This window comes from Agelaius tricolor, unplaced genomic scaffold (assembly GCF_023055355.1).
Source record: "Agelaius tricolor isolate 1412-34295 unplaced genomic scaffold, bAgeTri1.0.p SCAF_4, whole genome shotgun sequence".
NCBI lineage: Eukaryota > Metazoa > Chordata > Aves > Passeriformes > Icteridae > Agelaius > Agelaius tricolor.
This window is the reverse complement of record NW_027269264.1, coordinates 5,842,323-5,851,689: the sequence shown is the minus strand read 5'-3', so window position 1 is coordinate 5,851,689 and position 9,367 is coordinate 5,842,323. Positions and strand designations below refer to the sequence as shown.

Sequence of the window (9,367 nt, the reverse complement as noted above, 5' to 3'; positions counted from 1 at the left end):
TGAGGTCAAAGGAGCGGTGCCATGTCACAGTGCTGTCAGCACAGCGTTGTCCTGGTGCGCACAAGGGCTGGTCATCCAGAGCAGCTCTTCCGCTCGCTCCCTGCAGGAGGATCCTTGTGCTCAAGGAGTTCTCAGCGGATGGCCTGCACCCTGAGAGGAGTCTTGGCTTTCCCTTGGGTGGCATTCAGCGTGCAAACCCGCACAGTGCTGCCAAAATGATTGGGCAAGTCTGTGCCGTGGTTTGTACCGTCTTTTCCGTTGTCTATTCTGGCTACTACCTGACCCAGCTGACTCGTAAGTAAAGGTTTCTCCTGGGGCTGGCATTGCCCAGCTTTTGCTTCACTCTGCTCTTGATGCTGCACTAGTGACCCAGTTTATTTGGGAACAAAATGGCCATGAAGATGCCACCGCTTTGGTCAATGTCCCGCCAGCAGCATCAGCTAAAAAGGGGGAATCTGTACTGGGTGGCAGGTGCAGAGTGTTTGCTGTGCAACCTGCAGCGGTTGCCTTCCCTTCCCCGAGAGAGTGCGTGGCAGCGGAGTCCGTCATTTTCTCAGCTTGCTGCTTCAAGCAAGACGAGCTGCAAATTGCAGACTCTGAGGGGAGATCCTCAGAAGTACTTCCACCAACTCAGTGGTTCTCTCCAGAAGCAAAGGAAAGAGCCTTTCGCTCCAACATTGCCCCTTAGAGGCCTCGGCTGCGTGACTTGACCCTTTGATGGTGTGCCAAGACTGCGATTCCCTCGGCGATGCAGCACAAACTCCAATGCAGGGAGGGTTTGCTGCTGAGCCCAGCAGCTGTTCCTGGGCTGCTTCAGCAGGGAGCTGCCACTGGGAAGGGGCCCTTTATGGAAGCTTTGCTGGGCTATCATCTTCAGCCAAGGGATGGGAATTAGGGCATGCCATTTAAAAGGATAGAGATCTAAAATGCAGGAAAGAGAAGAGGAAAATGCTGCTTGAGCTGTTGGGCACAAGAGAAGCTCAAACTTTTGAAGAGCAGCGGGCATTTCCACCACTCTGTTTCTAGTTCTCTCTTGGCAAAAGAGGCCCAAATGTCGACAGAGCCTACTATAGCGTCCTTGTTGTTCTCTTGCTGGCTGTGGGAAAGAGCTGTTGCTCCTGGAGTCATGTTGGGAAAGGGAAATGCTCTGTGTTGGGACTGCCTCTTGCTGTGGGAGTCGCCAGCACGGGCACTTTTCTAAGGGCCTCTGGTAACTTTTGCCTTGCTCGCTGCAGGTCACCTGACACGCGGGTGGAGACAAGCCCGTCCTTTGGTGAGTGGAAAAGGAAGCTGAGATTTTGCTGGCGTGTGAGAATTGTGCAGCAATTCTGTCAGCTTGGCCTGTTGCAGTCGAGTGTGGAGTGCCAGTGTGGGAGGCTGAAAGGAAGGCCAGCTGCCCGGTGGCATCAGCAGTGGCAAAGGGAGCACTGGCTGTTTGCTGATTTTCCAGTGAAGAGCCTTTCAAGAGACAAAAGGCAAATGGGACAGCTCCAAGGCATCTTGCTGCTTCTAGGCAGCAGGGAAGTTCAACTGCACAGCAAGACAGAGTAGCAGCTCGTTTAGCCAACTTCCTCGGGTTTTCGTGACTCAGAGTCCTACTTGTATCAAAGTCTATGATTTCCCCTTCTTCTGGGTCCTTTCCCAGCTCAGTCGAAAGCAGCTCCTAAGGGATTGGCTTTTGCCCATCTCTCTCACTTCTGTCTGTCTGCAGGGCTCAACAGCAGGGTCAGCTGCTCCTCTGGCTGCCTCTGTCATGGAGGAAGAGGCTGAAGAGGAGCAAAGGAACATCAAGCCTCCAGCTGCTGTCCCTCCACAGCCTGAACACGCAGAGCCGGTAAGTGGCAGCTGAGCTTGGCACTGCCTTTGGTGCAGGGCCAGGCTTTCTGTTTTGGAGCAGCCCTTGTTGCTCTTGGCTGAAAATTCTGACGGTCTGTCTTCCTGCCATGACATAGTGCTGCTTCAGGCAAGCCAGGGAGCCCCAGCCAATGGGTTCTGAAGTTTGACATTTAAGCTGGGATGCTGAGAGGGCCCGAGAATGTCTCTTGGGATCAGACAGGAGGCAGCATTCCATGATTCTCAGTGTAGGAGTCAGCCCCTTGTGTCCATTGTCAGTGCAGGCTGCCCATGGTCAGCGGACAGAGCGGCCCAAAGACACAATTGACAGCCTTGCAGGGTACCTGGGAGACACTGGGCCCTGGAAGGGACCTGCCCTCTCCTAATGGACTAATTAGCTTCAGGCTGTGCTTCACTTCCAGCCGGTCAGAGCAGAGTTTGGAGAGGAGAATCCCTGTCAGCCCTGCATTGTAAAGGGCGGGTGGGTCTGGGCAGGGCTGGAAGGCGGCTCCAAAGGGCGGCTCCCTAAAGGCTGCCATAGAGAGGGGAAATCCGTGAAACAGATCAGAGAAGGGACACGCTGCGGGCTTCTGAGCAGACCGTTGCATGCCAGCTCCAGGCTGCTTTCATTGTCCAGGGAAAGACAGAAGGAGGACAGCAACAAGGCTCTGGGGCCATGCTCTGATCTCTTTCTGGATCTTGGCAGCCTCAGTGATACCTTGTTGCCAGTGTCTAGCAGAAAAGCTGCAAACGTGGAGCATGGAAGTGTCCCTGAGGGGCTGCGTCCAAGTAGCCTTTGGGCTTTTCCCAAAGTTGCCTTTGAGAAGGGGACATGGGAAACGCCCTAGCTGGAGAGGCCTGGCGGTGGCTGACAGCACCTTCCCAAGGCCTTGCTTTTGCCGTGCACTCCGCAGGGCATGTGTACCAGCCACCCTTCTGACGGGCAATCCTTTCTTGTCCCAGCTCAAGACGGGCTCTGCAATTCAACCTGGTGCCGCTGGACCAGCATGGCCTTCAGTAGCCAGCTCGCCCACCCGCTGCTGGCACTTCCTGCAGCAGCGCAGCCCAGCAGCCCAAGATGAGGGAGGAGCAGGGCCTGAAGACACTGAGTACATCCGGTGCATTTCTTGTCTGCCAGAGCAGTGTGTTGTGTGCGTGTCTGGGTGTAGGCTGCGCCAGAAGTTGCCCCTCGGTCTCAGAGGCACTTAGGCCTCTCTGCAGAAGCTGTTGTTGTGCTCTGAGGCAGCGCGGCAGCGCTCAGGGAGTCCCTGCTGTCTGTGAGGGCGGCTGGGCCTGGCTCGGCTCTGCCTGGGCTGCCTTCTGGGCCAAAGACAAAAGCCGAGCTTGTTTCTGCTTGAGCAGAAGGCTGGCACCTAGCAAGTGCCTAGGCCCCAGGGAGCTCTCTGGCCCCAGCTGTTTTCTGGCTCTCCTTCTTACTCCTCCTCTGGCTCAGACACTTTGTGCCCCTGACAGTGGACCTGCCAGTGATGGTGGGTGTGACTGCAGAGGCTGCAAAGGCCCTTGGTTACCTCTTAGGGCCCCCTTCTTAAGGGCTCATCATTTTGGTTTATCGCATGGGATGCTGCGCTTGAACGAAATAAAGGCCTTCTTGGAAAGGCCACCTGATGAAAGGTCGAGAAGACGGCCCTCCCACGTGTTGGTCTCAGCCACTGGAGGCCAAGGGACCGCAAAGGGCCCAGAGCTGCCGGCAGTGGGGCTGTCTTTGGGATGCTCTGGGGAGTGGCGTCTCTGTGTGCGAGTGAGCGCCCTGCACTGCTTTTGTCTTACAGGGAGCATCGCGAGTCTGGGCCAGCCAATGAGCAAATACACGGCATTTGAAGAACTCGGACGAGGGTAAGAGTGACATTGGCTCATTTTACAAAAGTGTGGGCCAGGTCTTTGGCCAGTACAATATCAAGCGTGAAGTCAGGCAAGCTCCAATCATGGTCAGGCTCTGGCTTGACCTCCTGTCGCCTGCCTGGACTGCTCGGTCAGAGCAATCCAAAGGCCTCATCAAAGACAAGTTGATGCTGGCAGTGTCTTGCTTGCAGCAATGAGGAGCAGGAGCTGGGAAACCCCCTGCCCTGCAGCTTTCTGGCCTGAAAGAGCACCTTGCCATTCAAGAAATGTCAGATTCTCAAGGACAGTCTTCTGACTCTAATTGTTCTCACTTTTTTGACACACACATGTATGCACACCGGCACAAGGAGAGAGCTCCCCCATAGGTTTGGAAATTACCTGGCTGGGTGTGCGCCTTGGAGATTTCCAGCGGCCCTTGGTCTTCATGCTGGACCTTAGTGTTCCCTTGGACAGCCTGCCCCGCATGGCAGAGGGCTCACGGGCTGACGTGCTGCTGGCCGGAGAGACGCCGCAGCCAGGCATTTTCTAAGGAAGGCGTCCAGGCAGCCTGGGGAGATCTGCTGCCTGGGCTTGCTTTCACTGCCAAGGGATAAAGGGCTCTTTCTGCTGCTTTGACTTTCTAGGGGGTTTGGAGCTGTTTATAAAGCCCTTGACACCAGCAGCGGACAACAGGTAAAGTGCCAACAGCCCCATGCCATTTTGCAGCTCTGGAGCGCTTTCCCTGCTGCTGTGAGCTCTGCCTGGAGGTTTGGATGGCTGCTCCATGTCTGCAGCAGAGGCTGCTCAGGGGGCAGAATGCATTTGGGATGGCCTTTGGTGCTTCTGCTAAGCTCTGCTGTCTAGTGACAAGGCACTTTGGCACAGCCCGCTGCCTCATTGTACCAGCACTCGCTCTGTGCTCCTTGTGATCTCCAGCAGGGTGCATCTTCTCAAGGTAATGGTCGCCAATGTCATTGCAGGTGGCAATCAAGATCATGTCACTTGAGGAGGACATGTCCGAGGAGCTGGCTGCCAATGAAATCCTGGCCATGAGGGACAATAGGAATCCCAATATCGTTACCTACTTAGACAGGTTGGCGTATTCTCATGTCAATGTAGCTTTAGCTCGTGCAAGCCAGAAGAGGCGATGCCCTTTGGTCACTGGCAGAGAACGGAGCTGGTGATGATTTCTCTGCCCGTCTCCAGAGCGTGGGAGGAGGTGGAGCTGGTGTTCAATAATCCCTTGTGGCACATGTAGCTTGGAGAGCAGTTGCAAAAACCTGGCTCAGGCCCTGGGGTGACTGAGGCTGTGCCCATTGCTGTCTCTCCAGGCTGTGGTTTTTTTCTTTCAGCTACCTGGTGGATGCGGAGCTCTGGCTGGCCATGGAGTTCATGGACGGCGGCACCTTGTTTGATGTGCTCAGGGCAGTGTACCTGGAGGAAGGACAGATAGGCGCTGTCTGTCGGGAGGTGAGGGATCCTGCTTGTGCTTCCCCAGGCCTGCCCAGGATGCTGCTTGTCAGCTGGAGGTTAAGGAGAGCTGAGATTTCTTGCTCTCACCTTTCTTTTGCTGCTGCTGCTGCTGCTGTCACAACACACAGGAGAAGAGCGAGCATGGGAAGTGAACTGCCTGCCGGTGTCCCCGCACTCCTCAGGCTCGGTTCTTGCACTCTTCCATCCTGTCTGTCCTCTGGCGCTGGTGCTCACTCTCTCGCTTGGTTTCACTTGCTTCCTCTTCTCAGCTTTGCCTGGGAATGTTTGCCTGGAGCCTGTCTGTCTGTCCTACATTGCTTGCCACTGGAAGGCAGCATGCAGGGGGCATGAGGGCAAAGAGCTGTCCTCAGCTTCAAAGGATAGCATTGCAGCCCAGATGGTGAGGGATTCTGGAACAGCTCGAAGGTGCTGCTTCCTCCTCTGCTGCCACTAGGCTTCCCCAAAAATCTTTGCCGTGCCGCCTCCCAGCCAAAGGTGACGCGCTTCCTACCGAAGGCTGGTGGAACTTTTGGGAGACCAGATGCCTTTGCTTGGAAATCTAGAAAAAACTTCCAAGAGTGTTGAAGCAGCAAGCTCTTCTTGGTGACAGCACCATGGTGCTGCACCCTCACTCACAATTCCCTGAGAAAGCAGTCAATCCCGTTGAGCTCTTTCCTTGCTGGTGGGATGAAATCAGATCCTGCATGTTAACTTTCCCTCCCTCCTTTTTCTCTCTCAGTGCCTGCAAGGACTGCATTTCCTTCATTCCCACCAAGTCATCCATAGAGACATCAAAAGCAACAACGTTCTTGTGGGCATGGATGGATCTGTCAAGTTGGGTGGGTATCCCTGCTGGGCTGCAGTATTTCCAGCATATGCCTTGCGCTCACATTTTGGTGACTGCCACTTGGGCAGAAGCACCACTTGGCCAGTGCGTGAATCGTCAGGGTGTTTTGAAGTGGCCAATGCCTTATTTGCCTGGCTCCAGCCACATGGAAGGAGAGCTCAGCTGCTTTTTCAGCTAGATTCAGCATGGCCTGGTCAGGCCTGGAGTGGGCAATGGTTTTGGCCCCTTTGCCAGTGGTAGCTGGCTTTGACAGGCTTTGTTTTTGTCCTCAGGTGACTTTGGCCTCTGTGCTCAGCTCAGCCCTGAGCGCAGCAAGCGCAGCTCCAGCGTCGGCACTCCCAGCTGGATGGCACGGGAGGTGGTGAGAGGAGAAGCCTACGGCCCCAAGGTGGACATCTGGTCCCTGGGGATCATGGGGCTGGAAATGGTGGAAGGGGAAGCTCCTTACCAGCGGGAAGCCCGCCTCAGGGTAAGGTGCAGCTTAGCAAGAGGGCTCTGTGTGGAGAGAGCTCTGTGTGGCTAGCAAAGGAGCAGGTGGAGTGTCCTCTTGCATCCATGTGCTGTAGGTTTTTGAGCTGATAGAAAGGAACGGGCCCCCAAAACTGCAGCACCCCAGGCACCACTCGGCTCTCCTGCGCGACTTCCTCCGCTGCTGCCTGCAGGCAGACGAGGACAGGCGCTGGTCTGCCCAGGAACTCCTGCAGGTAAGAAAAAGCAAAGGGGCCAAAAGCCCTGGGAGCTGAGGACACCTGCAGGGAGGGATGAGGAGGAGTGTGGGCCACGTGGCACAGACAGCTCCCAGCACAGGAAGGCGCAGGGGGACATGCTGCCCTTGGTGCTCTTTGTGTGTCTTCCTGGTAGCCAGGGAATCCTGCTTGAGCCCGTGAGGATGGGATCCTGGAAAGTAAGAGTTCCTTTCTTTCTTCTTTTTCCTCTGGGGTAGCATCCCTTTGTGACCTCAGGCAATCCTGCCTCCAGCCTGGCTGCTCTGATCATCTCAGCCAAGCAAGTGCAGGAAGACTGGAGAGGAGACACCTGTGCCTGAGGAGGTCCTTGTGCCCCGCCAGCCGAGAGGAGGGAAAAGGGGATGTGTCATCTCTAGGCAGAGCTCCAGCCATCCCCCGAGTATTAAGAGGAGCTGTGCTGTAGATAGGAAACGTGATCGTTTTGATATTTGCTCCGTTTAGCTGTTAGGTTTGGTTAGGTTAGGTTAGGTGTGTTGTTGGGTTCAATTTAAAGCTCTGTTGTTCTTCTTTCTCAAAAAGATGAAAGTTTAAAAAAAGTAGGAAATATAGGGATCAGCTTTTAAGGACTATAGAATGTGGATAGCTTAGATAATAGAGGATAATTGTTTAGCTTAGAATAGAGTGTTGTTAATTTAGGGAAGCTCTGAGGTATCTTTTAAGTAGAAATGAAAGAGTTTTCATAATAAGAATTAAGCTGTGAGAGGAAAAGCTGGGCTGCAGCAGAGCTGGACCCTGCAGGCACTCCAAGCTGTTAGCCTGAACAGGCCACCTGCAGGACAGAATGATGAAGATGGAGAAGTAGTGAGGGGATACTTTGTTTCAGCCAGAGAGGCAATAAAAGTCTAAAATATCCAGAGTGTTGTAAGACTCCCTTCCTTGCCAGGCTGTAGCTAAGTGGACAGTCTCTTTCAGAGGCCCAAAGAACATAGTGAGGTAAGCAGCTTTGCTTGCCTTAATTGGGAAAAGCAACTGCGGGAGGACTGGAGAGGAGATGGCTGTGTCTGAGGAGGCCCTTTTGCCCTGCCAGCTGAGAGGAGGGAAAAGGGAATGTATCATCTTTAAGCAGAGCTTCAGCCATCCCTTGAGTTTTCTAAGGAGCTTTGCCATCGATAGGAAATGTGTAGCAGACATCTTTTCACTAAAAATCCTTTCTTTAGGATTTTTCCTTCTGAGAAGCTATGAGTCCTCAGAGACAGAATGTAAACAATGGTTATCTGCTGCTGTGGAATGCAACAGGTGCACCTGTGATTGGCCCATCTTGGATGTTTATAATTAATGGCCAATCGAGGACTGGGTTATCTCGGACAGAGTGCGAGAGAGCTGCCTTTGTTATCATTCCTTTCTTTTCTATTCTTAGCTTAGTTAGCTTCTGAGAAAACTGTCCTTTTTCTTTTTAGTATAGTGATAATGTAATATATCATAAAGTAATAAATCAAGCCTTCTGATCATGGAGTCAACATTCTCGTCTCTTCCCTCATCCAAGAACCCCTGTGAACACGCTCACAGAAATGTAATGATTTGAGGTTTCCTTGGCGAGGCTTTTTTCAGTTAGGACTATAGAGCATAGAAAGCTTCATTCCTGATGAATTGCTTAGATAAGAGAAGAGTATTGTTGATTTAGGGAAGCTCAGAATTATCCTTGAAGGAGAAATGAAAGAATTGTTCTAAGAAGAATGAAACTAGCAAAGAAGAAGCTGGGATGCAGCAGATGTCCTGTGAGCTGTCAGCCTTATCTGGCCACCTGGAGGACAGAATGATGGCAATGAAGATGGTGAAGTAACCAGAATGATTTATTAAAAGTACGGATATTGATCCAGTACCGATATCCAACTGTGTCAGACAAAAACTCTCTAACAGTTTAATGTTAGAAAGTGTATGTTTATTGCAGCGTGCAGGACAACTCCCAAATACACACCGCAATTTACAGGTGATTACAGAGTTCTTTTATCTATACAAGTATAGAATACCCAAAATACAAATGCATAGTCATAACTTTGGTACATCCCATTCCCTGCTCCATATGGTAATTAGTTCAAAAGCTATTAAGCATGTGCAGTTTGCTCCTTTAAATGGGTATGTGGTCCCTTTCATGGGGAGGGGTCCCAAAATGAGGAAGTAAATGAAGTCTTCTTTGATCTGACCTTTCTACCTTTTCAATGCAAATATGACAAATGAACCCTTGGTAGAACTCCCATTCCCTGTCCTCAATTACTAGTTAACTACTAACTCTTAACTTCATCAAGGCCTACCCATTTTTTTTAATTAACTCTAATAAACCTTATCTCTAACTAAAACCTCAGCCCCTCTAAAATCCCTAAATTCCTTGAAGTTTATGTCTCAAGAAGATGCTCTGATGGAGCCCTTGGTTTTAGCAGGACTGGCAATACAAACTCCAAAGCCGCCTGAGCCCTGGAATGTTCCCTCCTGTGTCACGGCGTGCCTAAGCTGCTCAGTGCCTTGGAAGCTGTGTGCTCCCGCTTCTTGGATGTTCACTGCCACTGCTGCAACGGCTCTGAAACACCTTGGCCATCCTTTAGCTGCCGTGTCCAGCTGTTTGGAGAGATAAGCTACTGCTCTCTGGTACAGGCCTAAGTTCTGTGCTAATATTCCAAAAGCAATCCCTTGTTTT

General features: G+C 52.3%; 1 protein-coding gene across 1 annotated transcript; it reads left to right on the top strand.

The window, feature by feature from the left end:
* The first annotated feature begins 215 nt into the window (after positions 1-215).
* LOC139589238 (serine/threonine-protein kinase PAK 3-like) lies at positions 216-7,037 on the top strand. Its single transcript, XM_071425460.1, has 12 exons — positions 216-294; positions 1,236-1,273; positions 1,712-1,834; positions 2,855-2,942; positions 3,624-3,687; positions 4,317-4,365; positions 4,653-4,765; positions 5,025-5,142; positions 5,885-5,984; positions 6,265-6,461; positions 6,559-6,696; positions 6,936-7,037. Exons 1-12 carry the CDS (start codon positions 216-218, stop codon positions 7,035-7,037), a joined length of 1,209 nt encoding a protein of 402 aa, XP_071281561.1.
* The last annotated feature ends 2,330 nt before the right edge of the window (positions 7,038-9,367 follow it).

Bases quoted from the DNA above. Each gene is read 5' to 3' on its own strand.
- LOC139589238 (XM_071425460.1), top strand. From the start codon at position 216: ATGATTGGGCAAGTCTGTGCCGTGGTTTGTACCGTCTTTTCCGTTGTC. The intron at 4,766-5,024 runs GTTGGCGTATTC...TTTTTCTTTCAG, and splicing joins ATCGTTACCTACTTAGACAG to CTACCTGGTGGATGCGGAGC. The intron at 5,143-5,884 runs GTGAGGGATCCT...TTTCTCTCTCAG, and splicing joins TAGGCGCTGTCTGTCGGGAG to TGCCTGCAAGGACTGCATTT.